This window comes from Manis javanica, chromosome 5 (genome assembly GCF_040802235.1).
Source record: "Manis javanica isolate MJ-LG chromosome 5, MJ_LKY, whole genome shotgun sequence".
Classification (NCBI taxonomy): domain Eukaryota; kingdom Metazoa; phylum Chordata; class Mammalia; order Pholidota; family Manidae; genus Manis; species Manis javanica.
In genome coordinates, this window is record NC_133160.1 from 153336492 (window position 1) to 153362743 (window position 26252).

Sequence of the window (26252 nt, forward strand, 5' to 3'; positions counted from 1 at the left end):
GCTGTAATTTTTACCAGAAATAGTAATTTCTGCAACTTATAATGACTTCAGTTTCAAAGTGTTGCTCTTTCATCACATAGCTCTATCAAATTCAAAAATCTTATTTTTGAGAACATCTCTATTAGGGTATCTCATAAGCATTTCAAACCTGAAAAAAACAAAAATTGATTATGTTCTACTCACTATGTTGTTACTTCGCTTTTGTTTTAGTTCTTCCATGAAATTACCATCTACCAGATCTTGTACGTCAGAAACTGAGTTATTCTCAATTCCACTCTACCTTCCAGGATTCAACTCCCTTCTGGGAAGTGGCATTGAAGGTAGTGAGCTGTTGTTTTCCTTAAACTCCCTAATTGCCACATAAAAACAGACGAGATAACTAGACAGCAAAACCAAAACCCCATGGAAAACATTAACAAAACTTGTGATCAAATATCCACCACAAATCTAAAATACAAGAAGTAGCGGACAAACCAAAAGACACAGGACCTGTATGGTATTAGCATTCATGCAGGAAAGAGCAGAGGGAAGCAGGCGGGTATCTGATGTATGTGAAAACAGGAGAACCCCAAAATAGCCAACACTTTTTTCACTGGAACATATAATAAGCTAATTTTAGAACAGGAGTTGAAAATGGGAGAGGTTTTGCCTAATCCAATATAGCAAATAAGGTCTTCAGAGAATGGAGCAGCCTAACACCTACTATTTCTTGAAACTGACCAACCAGAACTCCCTTTCCAGACAAGGCCACACTGAGGAGAAAATACTGACATAGTAATAAAAATTGGAGATGACAGAGAACCAACTTGCTACCTGGAAAATCAGAAAGTAAGGGAAAAGACAACTGTCCTGCCTTTCCTATAGAATTTCTGGATAACTAAATAATAGATAAGGGAAAATGTCTTTATAAAGGTATTCTAGCTAATAACTAAAACAAATACAATATAATTTGAATATTACAATTTTGCAACAGCTTCAGGACATCCTGCCACCTTATTTAAATTATAAATATTCCTCACCTGGTATTCTCACACCTCCCCTTATTTGACTTTTTCTTCTTTCTCAGCATTTATTACTTCCTGATGTACTGCATGATTAATTTACTAACTATGTTTATTAGTACATTATCTATTGCCTTACACCAAAAGTGGGAAGCTCCAATAAAGCAAGTATCTTTGTCTTTTTGTTCCCTGTTGTATCCCAAGAGAGTGCCTAGAACAGTTACTTTCACGTAAGTAGGTGAGCAGTAAACAAATGTTTATTGAATAAATGAATCAAATCAATTTTTCTCTTTTCCAATTCATCCTTCAGCATTTCCTTCATATAGTTAAAGATATTTAATAAATTTCTTTATAAATAAACAAGACTTTCAAAATGTAAGTCTTTCCTGGCTGCAGACCTCCACAGCCTACAGAGAAGTCTAAACTTTTGCAACAGAGCACAGCTGACCCTTCACAGTGCAAACCAACTAATCTCTCCATTAGCTGCTCTTTCACCAAGCTAACAAAATCCTTTTTCCTCACACCCTCTCCCTGCCACACATTGTACTTCTAGTCATAGTGAACTATACTCACAGATCCCCCTCAAATTCTGTTCATGTTGTTTCCTTAAATGCATGTGCTTCCTTACCACCCTGGCAAATACCTACTAGCTTCCAGGGCATCCCTCAAATATTACCTCTCTTCCCAACTCCCCACTCCTCACTGCCTGCAAAGATGGTACTCTGTCCCTCTAGTACAGCATTTACCAACTTATACTGTAATTTTCAGCTCACCTATTTCTTTATCTGGTTCTTAAATTCAAAGGCAAAGACTGTATCTTCTTCATTTCTGCATACCAAGTATTAACTTGGCATTAATTGTTCCTTGACAAAACTATAATGAACAAACCATGTTTTATGGTTTTTAACCAATTTCCCCAAAATAAACAAGGAATTTTATAAATATTTTCACTTAAAGTTTAAAGGTATTTATAAAGAATATCTTTAACTGAAGAGACCAGTTTCCAGTCTGTTTCCTAGGACTTTAAAACCTCCAAACCCTGCTCATTATTCAAAAGTACCAAGGCAAAAGGAAATAGGTTTTCTTTTACTAAGCCTGTACTTGGAAATAACTCAGAGGTAGCACAGTTTAAAGAATTTCACAAGAAAATGTTGGTTGTTCCTTCTAAAAATTTTCAGTACTTCAAGGTTGCTGGACCTCCTAGATATACTTTTTTTTTATATCAAAGTCAAACCAAATTCATTAATCATCAAACTAATTACAAAAATTTTGAGAAATCTGAAAATCAAAAGCCCAACAGTGACAGGACAACATAGTAAGGCACAGCAGTTCTCCAACATAATTTAGCAGCATTGTCCTTTTTTCAAATGAAATCTGAACCCTATTAGGAACCTAATATATAAAACACATTGAAAGTGGTATTACCAGATAATGAGAAACAATGCATTTTCTCATTGACTAAGGTACAATTAACATTGAAAAATACATCTTTCTTCTGATGTAATCTCAATATCCAATTTATTTTTGGATTTTATTTTGCTTGCTCAATATAAAGAAAAATCTGATACACAGAGAGAAGAGTTTGTTTTAATAGTCGTCTTGGCAATTTAAACACACTCCCAAATTAAACTGCTGCAGGAATTGAAAGACAAATAGTTGGAATTTTTTATTTTGAAGAAAAATCACTGAAAATATTTATCATAAATACAAAAATCAGACAAAGAGTTGCTGATACCTAAAACTGCTAGAACTAAGCATATCATGGTATTACCACCACATGATGCATTAATGGCTCTCTTGTCCCCATCTCAGCAGTATAGCAGGCACCTACACTCTGCCTGGCCAACACCAAGGACTGCAACTCCCTACCATGGTATCCTCACTTGTGTCATGTACTGTGAACAGACATGCACAAGCCCAAATATTTTGAAAGCCAATGCAGAATTACATTCTTCCTTATCACACATTTATAAGCATCCCAAACATACAGAGAAAAATGAAAGAAGCAGGGTAATTTTTTCTAGGGCTCCCTAAGAAACAGGTTGATTTGGAAGCATGGTGGTGGATTATGAAGTAATTTAAATAACAATGCATTTGAAAGAGTGTACTCTCTCAATATAATTTGTAAGTTAAGTATTTTTACATGAATAGAACATTTCAGGATCCTTGGAGATAACAGAACATAGTTTTAAAACCATTTGAGACTAAATGAGAGTAGGACTTGACACCAAAAATCTGGAATCATCTCTCAGCCTTATTTATTACCTTGGTCAAGTCACTTAACATCTCTGTATCTCAATTTTATTCTTTACTTAATAGAGAAAATAATAGCTGAATTAGGTTACCATGACTCAAATAGAAAACAGCCTAAAAGTTTTTTTAGGCTGTGAAGTCCAACATAAATTAAAGTTGTGTTATAAAATATAAGATGTGCCCAGACGGCAATGGGATAAATGTAAAATTTGGAAGAGAAGAGTGACTGGAGATAGAGGTTTTTAAAATATATACAAAAGCTAAGACTTCTTTTAAACAAAATGTCTCTAGCACACTATAAGAGCTGGTGAAGAATATGATCAAAAGTATGATCTAGTGAGAACATGAGCAGTACATTCCTAGTCATGGCCCCGCATACATCCTTCACCCATTTATTTATACTGATATTTCCTCCATCCTCCAGAGGATATTTCCAACACCCTCCAAAACACGTGACTGTCTCCAACCACCCTCCACCCAACACACACACACACACACACACGCACACGCACACGCACATGAATGTAGTTTCTTTCCACATCCACCAGAAGTCTTAATCCAAAGCACTGGCCACTGGCAATCATAAATTTCTAAACTTGGTTTGTAAAGGAAACTGGAAAAACAAAGTGGCTGAAGTTGCAGTTGGATCAAAGAAGTTGCGAAGTAAACTGAGAATAAATCTCCATGAATTACAAACCCGAACATAGGTGTATGAAAAGGATTCCAATGATCCTTTTTAATTTCCTCTGAAGAGTCCCCATCCTCTCCACCTCTTACTATGCCACCATCTAATCCTGGACTTCATCTTTATGTGCCGGAAGAATCACGGAATTTCAGGCTTAGGTGAGACTCCAGAGGTCTTTGAGGTCAATTAACCATTTAATGACTGACTCTCCTCTCCAAGTGGTTTTCTATCTTAGATACTCTAAAAACTGTAGCTTTCTAGTTTAGAAACTCATTCACTACATCCCTACCTTAGCCAATTTCATCTTTGAACTATTCTGTTAGAAATTCTTTATTATGAGCTAAAAGTGATTCCTTAACTTAAAATCTGCCACCATCACATCCCCCAACCCCAGCCCAAGGTCACAGAACTAAGCGTAATGACTTTTCTGTATGAGAACTTCAAATATTTAAAGATAGCTATTGGGTCTTTCCTATAAGCTTCTTTGCTCGAAGTCACATTTGTTTCCAGGTTCTCCAAGTTCCCTTCATATGACCATTCTTATCTGAGCAAAATCCAATCCAACTTGTCCCCTCCTATAGGAACTTCCTAGTTGACCTCTCTACTTCACACACTCCACTAAACCATTGATTCTCAAACTTTTAATCTCAGGACCCTCACATTCTTAAAAATTACATAAGATCTAAGAGTACTTTTGTTTATGTGTACTGTATTCTACTGATATTTACAGCATTAGAAATTAAAACAGAAAAAATCAAATCATTCATTTATTAGTATGGCAGTTCCTCAAAAAATTAAAAACTGAATCATCATATGATCCAGCAAGTCCAATTCTGGGTATATATGCAAAAGAACTGAAAGTAGGAACTTGAACAGTTGCTTGTACATTCATGTTTGTAGCAGCATTATTCACAATAACTAAAATGTGGAAGCAACTCAACTGTCCATAGGCAAATAAATGGATAAATAAAATGTGGTAGGTACATATAATAGAACACTATACAGCCTTTAAAATGGAAGAAAATTTGACACATCTACAACATGGATGAACCTTGAGGACATTATGCTAAGTGAAACAAGACAGTCACAAAAAGACAAATACTGTTTGATTCCACTTATATGAGGCACCTGGAACAATCAAATTCATAGAGACAGAAAGTAGAATGGTAGCTGCCATAGGTTGTGGGGAGGAGAGAATAGGGAGTTATTGTTTAATAGGTGCAGAGTTTCAGTTTGGGAAGATGAAAAAGATCTGGAGATGGATGGTGGTGATAGTTGCACAACAACATGAATGAACTTAATGCCACTGTACCATACACTTAAAAGTGGTTGAAATGTCAAATTTTATGTATATTTTACCACAATAAAAATTATTTAATTCATTTAAAAATAACAATATAAACCCGTTACATATTTGCCTAAATATGTAATTTCTGTAAAATGTAAAACTGTATTTTCAGAAACAAAAACGAGCAAAAGGAAAAAATACCACTTTTTACATTTTTCCAAATCTTTTTGATGTTTGGCTTAACAGAAGACACCTCGATTCTTCAATCTGCTGTGATATTTCATCTGTAGCACTATGTTGTTTTGATTGATGTATATGAAAAAAATAAGGGTCATGCATGTATATAAAACTGGAAAAGGTAAGGGTATTTTTAATATACTTTTCAGATAATTGTGGCTATTCTCCTTTGATAATATATCAAAATTTGACCAATAGTAGTTCCCTAAGGATTAGCTGTAATGTGGAATCTTAACATCAACAAACTTCTCATACTTTATTACTTAAAAATGCATCAATATGCCTTGCCTTTTGAATCAATTCTTCTATCTATATATGATTTTGTAACTATGCATTGAAAATTTCAAATATATTGATTAACTAAGTGCTGCAGTGGACACATTTCATTAAACAGTATCAAAAAGAAGTAACATGTTAACATCACCATCAATATCATCAGAAAAGTTTTTAAATATTGGGAAGCCATCTATTTCATTATGGTGGGTACAAGTTTCCCAGAATCTAATTTATATTTAAAGTTTGAATTTTATTATGGGCAATACATAATGGTTTTCCTTGAAGAGATAAGCTCACTTTTTCTCATTTTAGAGCAAATATCTGCCAAGTACCCAAGTCTGAATAACAATAGTTTCTCATTCATTCTTTCAAGTAGAAATACTATTTCATTAAAAAAAAACAAAAAAACGGCAGTTTGGCTTGTAACTCAATCACAGGAGTCCTTTTCCTCGAGATAATCATTATTTCAATATACAAGAGAAGTACCTTATGCATACTTTTCACTTCCTGAAACAGAATATTAAAAAGATGTATATTCAAGGAATGAGATTTAATAAAATTAATAATTGTTTACTGTTTCCTCAAGGACACTCAAGGGAAACTGGCTTGTTTTTTATGGTTAATGTGTGGTGGTAAAGAATACTAGTACAGTTCCTTGATTTGTGCTAAGACACCAGAAGTTAAACGCATCACCATTGCTTTTATACCATCACAGCAACATTAGCACAAAGAATTTTTTAAAAATTTGAAAAAAGGTCTTTGTATTATATAAAATAGTTTTGACCTGAAAGAATCTTAGGGACCACCGGAGGTCCACAGACTATACTTTGAGAACCATTGCACTGGACGATAGACTTCTTGAGGACAAGTGTCTTTCATCTCTGTACCCTAAGATCCAGCACAATAGCTAACATACAGTACTTCATAAGCATGTTTTTCATGAATGCATTTACACTAAAGATTCCCTAGACCAGCAATTCAAAACCCCATGGGAAACACAAGACAAATAAGACATTGTCCTTGTTCTCGGGAATATTTAGTCCAGAAAAGAAGATAGCCAATGAGAAAACTAACTCCACTATAAGAAAGAGAGTATGTTGCAACAGAAGTATAATCCACAGAGAAAGGAGCACTTACTTCCCATAGAAGAAAATGGACAAGGGAGGGCAAAGGATGATAGGCTGAGTAGACAGACCAAACAGAATGTTCTTGTGCATACTCAGTTTATGGAACACCAAAATTTCCAACAAAATATAGGAATAAAGTGGAAAATGAAGCTAGAACACTCTCTCCATTTCCTATCTAACCTGCTCATCAATGCCAGAATAGTGCTCCCTAAAAATCACCTTCATTTCTCCACCCTCCTCAGAATATCTCAGTGACCCGTTCACTGCCTGAGAATAAAGGTAAATTCATTCTAGCATTTACAATCCTCTAAAAATCTAGTCCCACCCAATCTACACAATGTTATCTCTCCAGAAGTGCCCTACAATAGACACCTTCTGCTTAGCCTTCTCACTCTTCCTACATTGGAAATTCACTCCAATTTTCCCACCTTGAGTGCCATCCAAGCTTTCTCCATCCCCAGCCATTTCTTTCAGTATATTTATAGCATAGTATATGCCTATTCATTTACATTCTTCTTTTAATAATTAATTGAACACTTCTTGTGTGCCAGTTGCTGGATATATAAAGAAAAACAAGACATAGACCCCCTCACTCTGGAGGAACTCACAATGTATTGAGGGACACAAAAAGCTAACAGAGAAGTGTGATAAAAAGGACACAAATGTCTTTTTCCCACATCAATCCCCAAACATTTTTATCATTAACAAGATTGTTTTGGACTCTAATTTTTCTTAAGAGCCCATCACTATCACAGAAGAGAGGCTGAATTAAAACATGTTGAATTGTCCCTATTTCTTCCTAATACTTATGGTTTTTTCAAAAATTATAGATAGATTTGTTTCTATAATCCTAGTAGTCCCAATAGACATGCATTACAGTCAGGAATGAGGTTTAGTTTCAGACTGGAAATTTTGTCTTTGTACAAGCTGACCATGCCCTATACTCAATCTGTGTGGTGTAATTTGAGCTCTGCATTGGTTTTTCTCAGATGCAGATAGATCCCTCTCTGGTTTTCTTTTGCTGACATCCCCAAGCTGACCCATCTCTCTGCCAGCACTGGCTATCTTATTCCCATTACTCCATATCTTTGCTCCTTTCATTTTACATCTGAAAGAGTGTTCAGTTCACATATAGTAACTGGTCTTTTCCCTCTCATTTCAGTTTGGTCTTACCTAATTCCAGAACCCTTTCTGACCTTCTCAAAGCAACTCAGTGCTGAAATAAAATACGAAGATATATTATCCCTCAAGTATATAAATTCCATGGAGACAAGAGGTTCCGTACTTTGAAATACTTTACACCACAATTCATTTCCTCCCTGTCTTACTTTCCAGGATAAAGGATACAACAGTAGCCAAGGTAGATAGGGTAAGGATGACACCACTCCCTGGTTCATACCAAACACAATCAGAGTCCCTAAATTATTATTCATATAAAAACTACAGTAGTCCAATCTGGAGCTTACCCTACTACATGCCAAATCCCACCCCAGAGAGAAAAAAATGAAGATAGAAAGCTCAAATCATGGCACAGAGCTTTCAATACCAATATATGTTCCACCTATCTATGATTTACAGAAAATACAATGAAAATCTATTTAATAAAATTCATTTAATTTTAATTTCCCTAAAATAAATAATAAATGAATGAAAGTTTCTTCTCTCCCTTTTATGATCTCAAAATTCTTTATATGTGGTATGTATTTCTCATAATGACAAATAAAAAACAAACAATATTTGAGATACAGTTTCATAAGTTTCTTAGTAAGGGACACTACCGTTGAGATGCTCTGTGGTTCTAGATTTATGACAACATTCTATTAGTTAAATTATGCCTTTTTCTCCAAAGCCTATCTTCTTTCAGTTTCCTTCCTTCCACAATTCTATTATTTATAATGACAATCTGAGCAACAAGACTTATTAAACACTTAATGGAATGGAAATAACATTTGTGGTTTTAAACAACATCCATTTTAAATACAAATAATGCATGATGCAAAATAACAATGCTGATCTGGTGCTAGACATCAAATTTGGAATTAAGCTACCACTCTAATGTCTAGAGGATGAGTGAGCAAATTCAATCTTAAGATGCATGTTGACTTCATAACAAAATTATTCAGGAAAGCTCAGAAATTAAAAACCATAATCCCGTTTTAGAAACAAGAATTCCATGTTATCACACAGAGATCTTGAATAATTAAACTTCAATATATAAAAGGATACATTAAAATACAGTCAATGTTGAATATAATATTAAAAGAGAAACACTAGTGGCAGGGGAAAATAATCTAACAATCATTTGTATTTGGCTTTAAAATATTCTTTGTGAATTTACTTTTCTAATTAAGTTGGGCCAACATTGCTTAGCACTTCCTGAGAACACTCAAACATACAAAATGTAGGCAGTACAGAAAATAGCAGTGGCAGGAAAATGCCCTCCTTATTAAAATTTTAAATTCATGTAACAAATAAACAGCCAGTTGTTGGAAGTATATTATTAAAGCTGATTGTAGAGTTGCTCTTTAAAAGTTAGCTATTTTCTATTAAATATCTGTGTTAGTGGATATAAACTAAGGCAAAGTGGTTACATATCTTTTCAAGTTCAAGATTATACCACTTTTAAAAGATCTATAAATATATTCTTTTAAAGTATGAATCTATATTACAGATCTTTCATTTATCTTCAGAACCAGCCAAATGTATGTTTTTTAGTTTGCCATGTAGTTATCTCCTAACCTTGCTTTAACTTTCTTTCTATTCCTTTGCCCTACTCTTTATTACATCAAGGCAATTAAGGCAACTGCCTAATGTTGTATGTACAGATACATAATCTTTTATTTGAAATTCCAAAACCTGAAAAGTTTTGAAAACCAAAGTTTTCTAACTGAATTGGTAGCAAAATCTGTTCTGAGCTGAACTCATTTGGTGGCAAAATCTGATCTAAATTGACATGAGACTAAAAACAGCCCTTATTTTTCCACACAAACTGTGAAAATTCATATGTATTGCTGCAGAAATATTAATGAGTATAATTACAGTGTACTGTAAGACTGGTAGAGATATTAAATAACAAACATAAAACATGCATGAATTACTTTCCCAAAATTGGAAAAAAAACTGAATTTCAAAACATATCTGGCCCTCAGGTTTTGGGTAAGGTATTATGGGCCTGTGTTTATCTGTATGACTATTGAAAGGAAAGGAGCGACACACAGCAGCAATTCACCGGAGAGTTCCACTTTATTAGGGAAAGGTGCTGGGTTATATAGGAAGCGGCATGAATTGATTGGGGTGTCACTTCTATGGGGCTGGTGGCTGTTCGCTAGGTGCTGGGATTGGGAGGGGAGCAAGAGGTGATTGGGCTTCAGGTGGCGCCGGTGGGAACCGAGGACCCCGAAGAGAAGCCGGAAGTTTGCCATGTTACTGGTGGGGGCCCTTCATTCCCCCCTTTCTCCTCTATGGGGTTGTGGACGTTGCTTTCTCTCTGGCTGCTTCCTGTTGAACAGGGGCGGAGAAGGGAGTGAGGGCTTGAGGATTGGGAGGAAAGGGTTGATAGGACTCCCCACAGTAAGGATGAGTAGATGTGCACTTCTTCAGGTTTGGAAATTAATGAAGGTTTCCTGTAACTATAGATTCCAATGGTGCTAAGAGGATATGGGTGTCAGGAGCCAGGCGTCTGCGGCCATTGTTTCCAGGAACAGTTTCCAGTGGAGAGAGGGGTCCATCTCAGCGTGTGGTGAGGAGGTCACGTGAGGGTGAGGGATCTTCTGTGGCCAGAAGCTGGTAGTTCTTAAGTAAAAGCTGGTTGAAAGCTTGATTAGAGATTTTTCCAACTTGGGATTTGATGAACTTTATTATACAGTGTAAGAAGAGACAGGCGAGAATGATTATTATGGGGCCTGCAATGGGCCAGAGCTAGGTGAGGAAGGGGTTTGTTAGTATTGAAGAGAATGGGTTGGAATTGGAAGCAGAGTGGAGACTGGAGGCAAGGTCGGTGAGTTTGGTAATGTCAGTTTCTACAATGCCGGATTCGTTGATGTAATAGCAGCACTCTTCCTGGAGGAAGACGCAGGTGCCGCCCTTCTCGGCTGTAAGCAGATCTAGGGCCCGCCGGTTTTGAAGGGTGACTTTAGCTAGCAAAGTGACTTGTCCTTGGAGAGAGGCTAGGGAATTGGCAGTGGATGTCAGGGCTCCCTCAAGTTTGGCGTGGAGATCTCTAACTGCCCATAGAGAGTGACCCAAGGCTCTTCCTGAAAACCCTGCTCCAATGGCTGAGGTGATCTAAGAGATACTGACCATGATGGGAAGGAAAGCAGCTCTTTTTGTGCGTGAGAGCAAGGGAGGTTGGAGCTCAAAGAATTCTGCCATGCTGTAAAGTGTAAGCTGTGGGATTAGGGTGACGAGAATGCAGGGTGTACCGGAGTTGAGAGGCAGTGAGTTGAAAAGACTGCCATTACACTAAAAGAAGTGTCCTGGTTGTGTGAAAGTCTTAGAGCCGGAGGTAGGGGTGTAGATAGAGAGGCAGTGAAGTGCGCTGCAGCGGGGTGGAGTTGGGCCTACACAGTGGTGGATGGTGAGATTATCTGCGCATTCTGGTTCCCATAGGGGTATGTCTGCCAGGGGGCAGAGGGGTTGTCTTTCTGCATGGAAGGAGTAGTTGGAAATATTAAGGGGCACGGCGGCCAGCAGTGGGCGCTGTAGTGATGCACACAAGAAACAACTGGCGGTGTTAAGGGTGTGGATGAGAGAGATGGTGGTGTCCTGAATGAGCTATAATGAAGAGTAGGAGAAATGGGAAGAGGGGCGGTGATAAGAAGATGAAGAGGCGCCATCAAGAGTTTGGATAACGACTTTCTTGGAATGTCTGATATCTGATGCAACTTGAGAGATCTGGGAATGAGAGGGAACATACTTTCGAGAGATATGAAGGGTACCGTGGGGGTTCGAGGACCCCCTGTAGTAAACTGAGGCTGTGACTCTGGCAGCCCATCGAGAGTCTCAAGGATCTGGGATTGATAAGGAGAATGAGCCGTTGGGATATTTCATGAAACTGTTGGAGGAGTAATACTGTGGGTACTGGAAGTTACCCATGTAGTGAATGGCGCAAGACTGGTAGGGACATCTCCTGTAGGTGTCTGGCCATCGCCTGCAATAGGCTTGTTTTTGGTCATAGAGGAAGCAGAGGTAGGGAGAATAAGGGTAGCTGCTAGTGAACACTTCGGTGGAGGGAGGAAAGTGGAGGTATAAAGGCTCAGAGCAGCTTTTCAGAGGGCAGTCTGGTGTGGCAATGAGGGCAGTAACTTTTGTTTGATGCTGTGTGTAAGTCTGTCTGACTTTGAATCGCCATACAAAGGAGGCTGGGGTGGTGGGGAAGACAATAGAAATGAGGGAAAAAAAGCGAGAGAGCAGTAAAGGAGGAAAAAGTCATGATTCGGGTATGGATGCAAAGGGGGTGAACGGGATTTTGGAGGAAAGAGGACAGTAAGGTCAGGAGTCTGGAGGGAGGGAGAGTCTGTAAACTTTTGTAGATTAAGATATCTTTTAGGTGATGTGGGGACAGAATGGTAAGGGGTGCCTTGAATGTCAGTTTATGAGCTTCTTTCTGCAAGAGCTGTCTAGCGGCTAATGCTCGTAGGCAGGGGGCCCATCCCCGAACTGTGGGGTCTAATTGCTTGGAGAGATAAGCTACTGCGGCAAAGGATGGGCCATAATATTGGCCTAGGACTCTTAGAGCTTCACTGGACTTCTCATGAATGTATAATGAGAAGGGCTTCGACAAATCAGGAAGATGGAGAGCTGGGGCTTCTACAAGGGCTTGATGGAGCTTAATGAAGGAGTGTTGGGGTGAGGAGGATAATGGTTTTTTAGGGGGGCTCTTGCTGAGGTCGTATAGGGGTCTTGCCAACAGGGTGCAGGGAGAAGTTAGGGATCTACGCTCTAAAATATCTAGCCAGGCCTAGAAAGGAAAGGATTTCTGTCTTGGTTTTGGGAATGGGCAGGTCAGAGAGGAGCCATTTTCTGTCTAAGGTAATGGACTTTCTTTGTTGAGATAGAAGGAATCTGAGGTAAGTGACAGGAGGGGAAGAGATTTGAGCTTTGACGGGGGATACTCGGTAACCTCTGGAAGCTAGAAGGTTAAGTAGGGAGGCAGTGTCAAGTTGAGACTGTTCTCACGAGGGACTGCAGAGTAGAAGATTGTCTATGTATTGTAATAAGGTGGACTTGGAGTGATCATGATGAAACTGTTTGAGGTCCTGAGCTAGGACCTGTCTAAAAATATGGGGACTATCTCGGAAGCTTTGTGGCAAAACTGTCCAAGTGAGTTGTTCAGAATGTCTTGTGTATGGGTCCGTCCAGGTGAAGATGAAAAAATCTTGGGAGCAGGGGTCTAGAGGGATAGAAAAATGGGTCCTTGAGATCTAGGACTGAGAAGTGGGATGCTGAGGCAGGGATCTGCGATAAAAGGCTGTATGGATTTGGAACTGAGGGATGGATAGGGACAACGGCTATGTTGATGAGGCTTGGACAAGGCGGAATGATCCGTTGGTTTTTTTTAACAGCTAATATGGGGGTATTAAATGGGGAGTGAGTGGGTCTGAGGTAATTTTTGTTTAAGAGATCTTGAATGATGGGTTGGAAGCCTATGAGGGCTGCAGTGGTTAGGGGGTATTGGGCCTGACAGATATACTGAGAGGGGTCACGTAATTTGATAGAGGCAGGGGGACATAGGGCCACAGAGGGGCTTGTAATGTCCCAAACTTTGGGATTTACAGGGTGTGTGAGGGCAGAACCGGAGCTTTCATTGGGTAGAGGGGGGTTGTCGGCTATGAGGGCCATCAGAAAGGGAGTACTGGGGGCTGTGGGAGTGGATATAGTTATGGAAACGTGGAGGAGAGAAAGGATGTCCCGTCCTAGTAAAGGGATGGGACACTGGGGCATAACCAGGAAGGAGTGGGAGAAAGGTATGGGATTGTCTAGGATTGTGCATAAAAAAGGGGGGGAGGGTTTAATGGGAAAATCTGTTTACCTCCTACCCCGACTATAGGAGTAATGGCTGGCATGGTAGGGCCCCGGTATTCTCACAAGACTGAGAAGGTGGCTCCTTTATCTAGGAGGAAGGAGATGGGGCGACCGTCTACTGTTAAAGTAACCTTGGGCTCCTGTTTGGTGATGGAAATGGTCGGGCGAGAAGCTCCCGGGCCCCGTCAATCTTCTTCTGCCAGCCCCACTATGGCGGGCTTAGGATGGGGGTTGTTCGTCCAGCCTCCCCTTTGGGTGGTTGGGCAATCAGACCCCCAGTGGCCCTTTTTGTGGCATCTGGGGCATGGGGTGGTAGGAGATCTGCGGGAGGGGCACACCCTTGACCAATGTCCCTCTTTTCCACACTTGAAACAAGCTCTTGGGGGGTGGCCTGTTCGTAGAGGGGCGCTTAGGTTGTGGTTTTATCAGCTGGGCCAACATTTGGAAATGGGCCTGATCAGCCTTTTGTTTATGGCGTTCTTTCTCCTCCTCCCGGTTATGGAAGACTTTAAAGGCCACTGTTAGGATCTCAGTCTGTGTGTTAGCGGGGCCCTGTTCTAACTTTTTGAGTTTAGCTTTAATGTCGGGGTAGCTTTGAGCTAGGAAGTGTGTCATAAGGACATGTCTTCCTTCAGGTGTTTCTGGGTCCAGGCTGGTATACTGTAATAGGGCTTGAGTGAGTCTGTCTAAGAACTCGGAGGGGGTTTCATCTCTCTTTTGAATTATGTCTTGGAGCTTTTGAAAATTAACTACTTTACGAGTTCCCTTTTTCAGACCTGCTATTAAGCAGGAGGCAAAAATATCTCGAGAGTGGAGACTCACGGCGGTGTTATAATCCCAGTGTGGGTCTTGTTCGGGGACAGCAGTGGGGCCAGGGGGATAGGTGGGGTCAGTCCTGTGGGTCTCGGTAGCATGCATTTGGGCAAAGTCCCAAACTCGTCTACGCTCTTCAGGGAGGAGAGTATTGGCCAGGAGCATGAAAATGTCATGATGCATGAGGCTGTAAGACTGGAGGGTCCATTGAAACTCTCTGATGTATGTCGTGGGATTAGTGGAAAAGGAACCTAGGCGCTTCTCTAGTTGGGCTAAATCTCCTAAGGAGAAAGGGACGTGAACGCGCACGATGCCTTCAGATCTTGCTACCTCCCGGAGGGGGGCGATAATTTTGGGAGGCTCTCGGGACTAAGTCTGAGGGGGACTGAAGGGTTCTGGCTCAGTCTGTGGGGGAGTGACGTGGTCTAGCTGTGCCTATTCAAGCAGGTCTTGAAGTGCGGAAGAGGGGCAAAGAAAATAAAGAAAGACAGAATCAGACCCACGTGTCGCCAGCTAGCAGCCCAGCTGCTTGCCTCTGCTGCTCTAGTTGGGCTTGAACTCATGACTCTGAGGTTAAGAGTCCCATGCTCTACTAACTGAGCTACAGCAGGGATCTAGTTAATTGCTTATGGAATGCGTAAACAGAATGTTCTTTGTTCTCCATTCTTGCCACATCGGCAAGTGGGGGAAGGGCATATCTAGAAGCAGGGGCAGTGTTTTTACACATCTTCAAGGTCTCCCTATTTTCAGAGTGAGGAGTCTTGGCAAGGTATGTTTTTGTGGACAGATAACTTCCAAGGATTGCACCGGTTGTTCTCTAGCTTGTACTTTCCCATGCTGCGTTCAGACATGGGGGAAGGTGCTTTCCCATTCTCCCTACAAACATGTGAGAAGACAAAGGCGTTCCCTAACAGGGGAGAAACAGGTGATGAGGACAAAGACGCAGGAGGCCCCTGGGACCTAGTTAAAGGGGGGCGCTGAAAGGCTCAGGCTTAATCTGTGGGGGACAAAGGCAGAGGAGGTGAGATGGGGGAGGAGATGGTGGGGGAGGAAGGGAGAAGGGCTGTTGTAGGAGAAGAAGGGGAAGGGAGTGACCAGGGAGGCTTCTGCGCCGGCAGCAGCTTGCAGGCTAGGAGAACTTGGGAGGGGGCGGGGAGAGGAGGAGGCGGAAAGCTTCGATATAGGGAATCTCCTTCCATTTTTTCAGGCGCTGGCAGTAGTTAAAAAGATCGCGAGTGATGTTAGGATCAAGAGTTCCCCCTGTGGGCCATTGGTTGTTGTTGTCTAGGGGGTATGTCGGCCAATCTTGGGAGCAATATTTATGGAGAAGTTTTGGTTTTATATCAGGCGTCAGGGAGAGGGTAGCCAGATGCTTAAGTAGGCATTCAAGAGGGGAACTTTCAGGGAGGAATGAGGAGGCTCCCATGGCTAAAGGACAGAGAAGGAGACAAACAGGGGAAGACTAATGGAGATCCTCGGACTGGAAGCAGACCACAAGGAGACAAAGGGCGTCCCCGATGATCCTTGGTGGTCTGCAGAAACTCGTATACAAGTCGGAATTTCTTAGGAAGTGTGGGTTGTCACCCAGACTTCCCTAAGAAGGCAGAGTGCCGGAGTCACAAGGTACCTAGCGCTAGGCATTTTCGGCAGACAGAACAGATTTCGGCGGACAGAACAGAAGGAGGAGGGGGCGAGGAAAGGGAGCGTTCTCATCCGCAAAGGAGTCACCTCGTTTATGGCTGTTGGAGGGGGGGGCCTGAGGGTCCGCCGCAGCCGTGAAGGCTTGAGGCAGGGATTTATGGCTGTCGGAGGAGGGGCCTGAGGGTCCGCCGCAGCCGTAAAGGCTTGAGGCGGGGATTTATGGCTGTTGGATGAGGGGCCTGAGGGTCCGCCGCAGCCGTGAAGGCCTGAGGCGGGGAGAGTTCCCTCCTCATCCCCGAGCGTCAGGGCCTTGCCGGACGATCACAGTCAATGGCACTGCAATAGCTCGGAGAAGAGTGGCCCACCCCGGGGAAATTTTGCTTAAAAAGTTTCAGCACTGATGGAAGGGACGGTGAATGCGTTTATGACTGTCGGAGGAGGGGCCTGAGCATCCGCCGCAGCTGTAAAGGCTTGAGGCGGGGATTTATGGCTGTTGGAGGAGGGGCCTGAGGGTCCGCCGCAGCCGTGAAGGCCTGAGGCGGGGAGAGTTCCCTCCTCATCCCTGAGCGTCAGGGCCTTGCCGGACGATCACGGTCAATGGCACTGCGATAGCTCGGGGAAGAGTGGCCCACTCCGGGGGGGGAAAACTTACCTAAAGGCCAGAGAGGAGTGGTGAGTGTGATGAGCCAGCACCAGAAAAAGAGGACGAGGGCAAGCTGCTGCTGGTGTCGGGGGGAAGACGGGGCCCAGTTGGGGTGTCCTGTCTCCCGGGTTTCGGCACCAATGAAAGGAAAGGAGCGACACACAGCAGCAATTCACCGGAGTATTCCGCTTTATTAGGGAAAGGTGCTGGGTTATATAGGAAGGGGCATGAATTGATTGAGGTGTCACTTCTACGGGGCTGGTGGCTGTTGGCTAGGTGCTGGGATTGGGAGGGGAGCGAGAGGTGACTGGGCTTCAGGTGGCGCCGGCAGGAACCGAGGACCCCCGAAGAGAAGCCGGAAGTTTGCCATGTTACTGGTCGGGGCCCTTCAACTATCATCTTTCTAGGAGGGCAGAACTTTAACTTATTCACTGTTGTATCCCCTGAGCCCAGAATTGTGCCTGACACATATTAAACACTCAATAAAAACTTGTTGAATAATCAAATAAATAATCACATACAATTAATGTAAGTGGAGTTCAAAATAGCATAATGGACAACTGAACCTCAGGGATATACAGATAACTTGACCCCACTATAACAGTACACGCATTTTTTACAAGTGTACAAGGAACAGTCAGAAAAATTGATTATATACTGGGTTATAAAGCAAACCTCAATAAGTTTTAAAGTATTTAATCATGAGGGAATGTTCTCTGACAACACTGAAATTAAGTTGAAAATGGACAACAAAAACATAAAAAGAGTATCTCAACTGCTTAGAAATTAAGCAATATGCTTTAGGATAAGCCTTGGATCAAATTTTTAAAATCACAAAAAATATTAAGAAATATTTTTAACAGAAAGATAATGAAAATGTGACTCATTAAAGTTGTGGGATGCAATTAAAGAAGTGATTGGGGGAAAATTATAACCTTAAATGCATATTTTAGAAATGAAAAGTTTCAAATATTTGATTTAAGCTTCCATCTCAAGAAATTAAAAATAGAACAGCATATCAATCCCAAAGAAAATAGGGATAAATTAATAGTAAAGACATGATCTAAAATTAAGAGAAAATCAGCAAAGTCAATTTTTTTCAATGAAATTAGTAAAATGATAAACCCCAAGCAAAACTGTTCAAACACACACACACAATTACACAAATTACCATTCTCAGAAATTATAATAGACTTTCAAGATATTCAAAAGAAATAAAAGTTTATTATAAACAACTTTAGGTCAATGATTTATATCATTTAAATAAAATGGACAAATTCCTTGAAAAGCACAACTTATCAAAACTGATAATAAAAGGAATAGAAACTGTGAATACTCCTATATCTATTAAATTTTAATCTATTATAAAAATCTTGTCCAAACAATATTGAAGAAGAAAGCTCTAGGTCTGATACCACCCAACTTCAACTTATTATAAAGCTACCAAAATCAAGATAGTGTGGTAATGGTGAAAGAATAGAAAAATAGATCAATGGAGTACTAGAATAAAGACCCAGAAATGCCAACACATAGTCAATACCAAATGTACAATCCATAAAAGAAAAAACTGATAAATTGGACTTTATTAAATTTTAAAAATTTCTCTGCAAAAGATATTGTTAAGAATATGAAAGACTAGTAACAGACTGAGAGAAAATATTTCCAAAACACATAACTGATAAAGAACTTGCACCCAAAATATACACCAAACTCTTAAAACTCAACAAGAAAACGCCCAATTAAAAAAATGGGCAAAGGATCTGAACGGATACCTCACAAAAGAAGACATACAGATGGCAAACAAACATGACAAAATACTCAAAATCATATGTCTTTAGGGAATTGCAAATTAAAGCAGTAGTGAAATATCACAACACATCTATTAGAAAGGCTAAAATCTAAAACACTGATAACACCAAATGTTAGTGGGGATATGGAACAACAGGAATTCACATTCACTGATGGTGAGAAAGCAAAATGTGACACCCACATTGGAAGAGAAGTTGTCAGTTTCTAACAAAGTTAATCATAGTCTTCCCATACAGTTCACCAGTCACACTCCTTGGTGTTTACCCAAATGAGTGGAGAATGTATGTCAACCCGAAAGTCTACACGGGAATATTTATAGCAGTTTTATTCATAAACACTGAAACTTGGGATGCAACCAAGAGTCCTTCAATAGATAAATATATAAATAAACTGATATACTCACGCAATAAAATTATTCAGGAAAAAAAAAACAGAAAATAAAAATAGCTATCAAGTCACAAAAAGACATAGAAGAACATAATGCATATTACTAAGTGAAAGAAGCCAATTAAAAAGGCTACATACTGTATGATTCCAAATATATGTCATTCTTAAAGACAGAACTATAGAGACAATAAAAAAAAAATAGTGGTTGCCAAGGTCTTGGGATGAGAGGAATAAGGGACAAGTAGTTGGGGCAAAGACGGTTTTTAGGGCAGTGAAACTATTCTGTAATAGTGGATACATGGCAATATACATTTGTCAAAACTGTAAAACACAAAGAATAACCCTGATGTAAACCAACTTTATTTAATAAGAATGTATTGATATTGGTTCACCAATTATAACAAATGCACTACACTATGCAAGATGTTAATAATAGGGAAAACTGTGTACAAGGAGAAAGGGGATAGATGAGAACTCTGTACCTTCTACTCAATTTTTCTTTAAACCTAAAACTATTGCAAAAAATAAAGACTACTAATGTAAAAAAAAAATTTCCCAGAAGAAAATCTGAGACACAAGTTTCATTGGAAAGTTCTTTGAAACATTAAAAAAAAAAGCCACAGATACACACACATACACACAATCTCATAACCTCTTGTAACACAGCAAATAGAAATTTTAAAAGGGAACACTTACCTACTCATTTTATCAGGCCAGCATAACATTGACATAAAGCTTGTCAAAGACACTACAAGAAAGGAAAGTTACAGACTAATCTTTCTGAGGGACAGAGATGCAATTCTTAAACACATTATTGGAGTTCTGCCAATGCATAGGATGTAGAAAGCCAGTAGGCAAGAATGTCACTCCTACTCTAACAATGAGAAAAAGTGGTATAATCATATACAAATCATATCTTCGGAACCTATTAGAAAACTGAAATTGTAAAACAATCAAGTAAAGTAAATTCCAAAGAGTAACAAGCCCCTCCAAGGACAGATGGTACTCCCAACGATTTTACCTTTGGCAGAGTACAGGGGGAAAAAGGAAGCTACCATATAACTGAGAAAGAAGAAATAAGCTAAAATTTTAACTGTAAGGACTAGATCTGGGCTATCATGTCAGTTAGAATAACTGGGAGCTCAAAACACAAGGGGAATTCACACTTGCATGGCTTTTCCCATGAGTCTCTATCAGGCACCAGACTAGGGGTAGAGTAGGGAATTTACAGAGTCCCTTTTGTGAGACAGGTACGCAAGAGAGGATAGACCACTCGTGCTTGACAACCATAAAACTGTGTTGCATTGCCCTAACTCTCCTTTCATGTAAGGAAAAGGCCTTAAACCTCTGGGGTAGGGTTCAGAAACCATCCTACTCTGAAGACAAGGTATCATTCGTTGCTTCTGAGGGTGAAATAGATGCAAAAAACTGCCTTCCTCATGGGAAGGTAAGAAAATTCTCTGGGTCCCAGATCCTAGACCAGTACAAAGCAGGGGTTAAGCCAGCATTAGGAAGGGGCAGACCCAGCATCTTTATCCATTATCTGCCACAGATACAAGGCAGAGCTTGGCTGCCAAAGGAAGAAAAGGAAGGCACACTGAGAAAGACCAACCCTGAGGCACATGGACTGAAACAGGACCAGGAGGAAAAAGAACAGCTGTACCTATCATGAGCTTAAGACTGAGTAACACCAGACTACTGCCGAGAGAGGGATAAGAGAATGAAGGTGGACTTCTCTCTGAGATATAGGCAAGCAGGGATGGATGAAAGCTAAGGATGTAGCAGAAACACAGAAAAACTCTCCAATACCCCAGGATCCCTTCTAAGCACAAAGTTATATCAGCCTACTGGATTTGAAGCCTGTGCTATGCTGAAGCCAATGACAGCAGTAGCAAAACTCAAACCTAACCTGACTCCTGAATGGATTGACCAACACTTCCACACTTACTAAGGATATAGAACACTTGAACAGAATTGTCAATCTACTTGACCTGAACGTTATAGAAGAGCAATAGCAGAATGTTCATGCTTTCAAGCACACATAGAACATTCAACAAAGTAAGTAACCTGAATAGTTCTGCATACATTTTAAAAATTAAATTTTTATTAAAAATGTTCCCACAAAGAAAACTCCTGGCCCCAATAACCTTACTGGAAATTCTACCAAATATTTAAGGAGAAAATAATATTAATTCTACACAAATTCTTCCGGAACAGGGAACACTTCCCAACTCAATTGATGAGATCAGATTTACCAGATATCAAAACTAGACAAAGATGCTAAAATAAAACTAAATAAATATCTGCCATGAAAATACTTGCAAATTTTTCAACAAAATATTAGCAAAGTGAATCAAGAAAGACATTAAAAGGATAATGCATCATAACTAAGTGGCATTTGCCTCAGGAATGCAAAATTGGTTCAACATTCAAAACCAGTCAGTATTATTTATCATGTCCACATATTAAAAAGAAAAATCCAATGAGCATCTCTATAGATATAAGGAACATTTTTAACAAAATTCACCATCTATTCATAACAAAACTCTCAGAGAACTAGGAATAAAAGAGAGCATCCTCAACCTAATAAAAAGCATCTGTACAACATTGCACTGGAGGCTCTAGTCAGTGAAAGAAGTCAGGAAAAATAAAAGAAATACAAGGCATACAGATTGGAAGGAATGTACTTGGAAATCCCTAAGCAATTTACAAAAAAGGTACTATAATATGTCTAGTAAGGTCACAGGATACATGGTACATATACAAATATCAACTGTATTTCTGTATACTAACAAAAAATGGAAACTGAAATGAGAAAAATCACCAGCATTAGCCAAACCATAGAATCAAAAAATATGAAATACTTAAGGGAAAATCTTGACAATATATGTGCAAGATTTGTATACTGAACTATAAAATGCTGACAAAAGTAAATATAAATAATGGAAAGATAAACTTTTACAGAGGCCAGAAAATTCAATATTGTTAGATGGCAATTCTCCCTAAATTGATCTATAAATCCAACCTAATCCCAACTCAAATCCCAGCAAACTTTTTTGTAGTAATTATAAGATGATCTAAAATGTGTATGTCAAAGCAAAGGACCTAAGATTACCAAAAGAATTTTGAAAAAGAGGAACAAATTTAGACGACTAATTACCTGATTTCAAACTTAGTATAAAGTTACAAAAATCAAAGCAGTATGGTAATAGCATAGTAGACAAACAGATCTATGAAACAGAATAAAGAGCCAGAAATAGGCAGGTATGCATGTGTGTGTATTTGTGTGTGTGCACACATGTGTGTATACTAAATCAATTTTCAATAAAGGTACAAAGGAAATTAGTGAAGAAAGGACAAGTTTATCAACAAATAGGTACTGGAAATAGGTAAGGTAATGGACATCTATATGTCCCCCTACCAAGAAAAATCATTATATTATGCCACATACAAAAACTAACTCACAATGAATCACAGATCTAAATGTAAAAGCTAGAACTATAAAACTCCTAGAACAAACCATAGAAGAAACTTTTTGAAACCTTAGGTTAGGCAAAGATTCTTAGGCAAGACACAAAAAGCATAAATCATAAAAAAAGAAACTGATAAAAATTTGTCATCAAAGCTAAACATTTTTGCTCTTTGAAACACCCAGTGGAAACAGATAAGCCACAGACAAGGAAAAAATATTTGCAAGATGCATATATAATAAAAGACTTGTGTCATATATAAAGAATCTCTATAATCAGTAAGAGAGCAAATACAATGTTTCTAATGGTCAAATGATGTAAACAGACTACTTCACTACAGAAGATACAAACAAGTTCAGTATCACTAAGTCATTAGAGAAATGCAATTAAAGCCACAATGGGATATGATTACACTCCTATCATTCGATTAATAAATGAAAATTATTTAATAAAAAACAGACATCAAATGCTAGCAAGGATGTAGAGGAACTTAAACTCTCATAATTGCTGGTGGCAAAATGTCACAGCCACTTGGGAAAATTTAGCAGATTCTATGATACAACTCAGCAGTTCCATTCCTAGGTATTTATCTGAGAAAAGAAAACAAATATTGAAGCAAAAACCCATACCAGAATGTATATATCAATATCAGCTTTACTCATAATTTATAATCAACAACCCATAACTCTATAACTGAAAATGTCCAGTAAACAATGAATGGATAAAAAAATTGTAGTACATCCAAACAATGAAATACTACTCAGCTATAAAAAGAACTACTGAAATCCAACAACATGGCTGAATCTCAAAAACATTATGCTAGATCACAGAAACCAGGCACACAAATTTACATACTGTATGATTCTATTTATATGTCATTTACAAAAAAGGCAAAGATTTCCTCTGAACGTAGCACATGAGAAAATACTCAATAAATGTTGGGTGGACAGATAGAGGGCGAAATCATTGCAGGGAGGATAGAGTGCAAGAAGGTGACAGCCTGACTGGAAAGCAGAAAGGCGCCGGGGGCCCCAAACCATACATAGGACGATAAATGTGAGGAAAAGTCTGGTCCAACCTACCTCCACTAACTCCAGTACCTTAAAACATTAGAACCCATAAAGGACTACAGTGTGAATGATCAGCCTCAGCGTTTCTCTGACCTGAAGAAAGACGTGATGCGTCCCACCCTTCTTTAAATATCGATTACCCCACACGCGAGGCTGAGCAAGTGGAGCTTACACCAGCAAGGGAGGTTTTCCCGTGCACAGGGGCGGAGCTGGGGAGCCCAGAGAGGGGCTCCGGCTTAGGTTAGCGGGATGCAGGGGACAAGGCAGCGCCCCGGCCCCGCCCGTCTCCCTCCCGTCCCCCTCGGCCTCACTTACCCAGGCCTGGCGTTCCAACTGAGCGTACAAACTGGAGCCCTTGAGCTTTTGAACTATCTGGGCAATGATGAGAGACAGATCCGACTCCTCCTGCAACATCGCCCTGCCCTAGCCCGCCAAGCCGCGGGGACAGACCGCTGGCGCCTCGAGAACGGGCTACAGGGTCTCGCTTAGGGCCAGTGACACTTCTCCCGGACCTTATTACTCTAGGACTCCTCCAGCGGGCGTTACCAGGCAACTGACAGGCCGGGAGTCCGTTCCTCTCTCGTCCCCGCTGGCGCCTGAAGACCCCAGCACCTGCGTTCCGCTGGCGGTAATCGACCTGCGAGGGAAGGGCGGGAGGGGGTAGGTTTTCATTTCATTGTTCCTGCTCAGAATGTGGTTGAAAGGCAGGAAGAGGAACTTCATCCTCCGGAGCCACAGCGCCTCTGATGCACAAGGGGAGCTCTTGAGAGCTGTGTATTTTGCGTATTAAAATTATTCCTCTTCCACCTTACAATCTGCAGAAATAGAGCTGTGCACACAATGACATAGCAAATTAATCCCAAGAATATCAAGCTCTGACACTATTTGTGTGAACTTGGAAGAGGTGCTTAAATTACAGAATTCGGTTTCCACCTCTGTAAAATAACACCTAATTCACAAGATAATGTGATGATTAGCTGAGGTAACAATTGTGAAGGGGCCTAGCTCTGTCCTTAGTGCTCCATTTTATTTCCACTTCTCCTGTTTGTGTTATCTGGGGTCTTATGCCAGGAATAAACATCTCATCCAATAGCTTCAATTTAACCAAGAAGTATTTATGTCTATAGGTTTTCTGCAAGGCATTGGCAATTCAGCAATGACTAAGACATCGTCCCAGTCTTCAAGGGATGTACCATCTATATTCTTCTTCTTCCATGTACTCATTGATTTGACCATATATTCAAAACTCAGCTTTCAACTTATTGAGCATTTACATACAAGAAACTGTGTGGGCATGAAGGTGAATAAAACATGGCTCTTACTTTCAAGGAAACATATCAAAGATTTTTTAGGAGAACAAAAAGTAACTGATTTAACTAATTGACATTCCCAAAGGCAGCTCGAAAAATCCCTAATGGAATAATGCACACAGTTTAATAACCTAACCAAAATAACCAAGAACTAATTTCAAATGTATGTATGTATATATTTTAAGCAAAGCAAAATTAAGATTCCAAGAAAACAGACCAAGATTGCTGTAAAAACTACTCTAGCCTAACTACAATAAACCTTAATGTTCTTATGAATCATGAGATCTTCTGATTCAATAGGCCTGTGTGGGATTTACTAATCTGCATTTCTGGCAAGCTTTTAGCAGATTGTAACTTGGGCTGGTGGTTCAAGAAATACATTCTGAATAGCAAAGGACTAGAGCAGGTAAAAAATAGATATTCAAAGGGACTGGACTTCTGGCCAGATGCACAACACTCTGGCATTCATAACCACTGTTCAGAATACTGCAGTGGTAAACACAGGTTACAAATAACCCATTTGGTCAGGTTTGTTTATTAAAACAACTTTGGAAAGAAGTAGGCAGGAAAAAAAAGTACTTACAGGCAACTAATGACAGATTCTACAAAACATGTAGTTTTCTATAAAACATCCTTCACAACTCAGAATTTCTCAAACTCATAGATAAGTAAATTTCCTCAAATTTGCACAGTCTCTCCATCCCAAAACCCCATCCATCCATGAATCTCCAACCCAAACTTCATGTTAAATAAAAAGAAAATTATGAAGATAGTCCTTTTGAGATCAAAAGGGGTGAGTTGATTAATAATGAAAGAGATAAGCTTGGATGCTTAGGTTAAGAAGGGTCATAAATCACTGAGGAAAAGAACATGAAATTATGGAGTAGGAGAAAAGGTACAGTGCCTGGAGTCAGAAAATAGCCTAGCTCCCTTCCTGCTATATATTTTTGGCATGAGTCCCTTCCCCCTGTGAGCTTTCACATCTTTAACAGGAGGGTATATACCCACGTGAAGGGATATTATGAGGAACAAGTGGGCCTAGTATTAAAATACCAATAAATATTAATAAATAATATAATTGAGATAAGTAGATAAAAATAATGTCCAATACTGTTGACAAAGGAATGGAAAGAAACTAAATAAATGTAACAACATATGTGAAAGTGCCCAGCACAATTCTTTGAATGGATAGAGGCTTTTTTTGTTGTTTTGTTTTGTT

The 26252-nt window shown here is 39.8% G+C and overlaps 1 protein-coding gene across 3 annotated transcripts in view; it reads right to left on the reverse strand.

The window, feature by feature from the left end:
- TBC1D19 (TBC1 domain family member 19) overlaps positions 1-24359 on the reverse strand; it is a 146443-nt gene extending 122084 nt beyond the window's left edge. The window contains exon 1 of one of the 3 annotated variants that reach the window (XM_036994776.2): positions 24039-24359. Coding sequence is in view for 2 of the 3 variants with exons in the window: in XM_017664797.3 (XP_017520286.1) it covers positions 24039-24137 (99 nt within the window). In the remaining variant the exon portion in view is untranslated. The remainder of the gene's footprint in view (positions 1-24038) is intronic. The other 2 variants (XM_017664797.3, XM_017664796.3) reach the window with 2 other exon arrangements.
- Positions 24360-26252: the final 1893 nt, after the last annotated feature.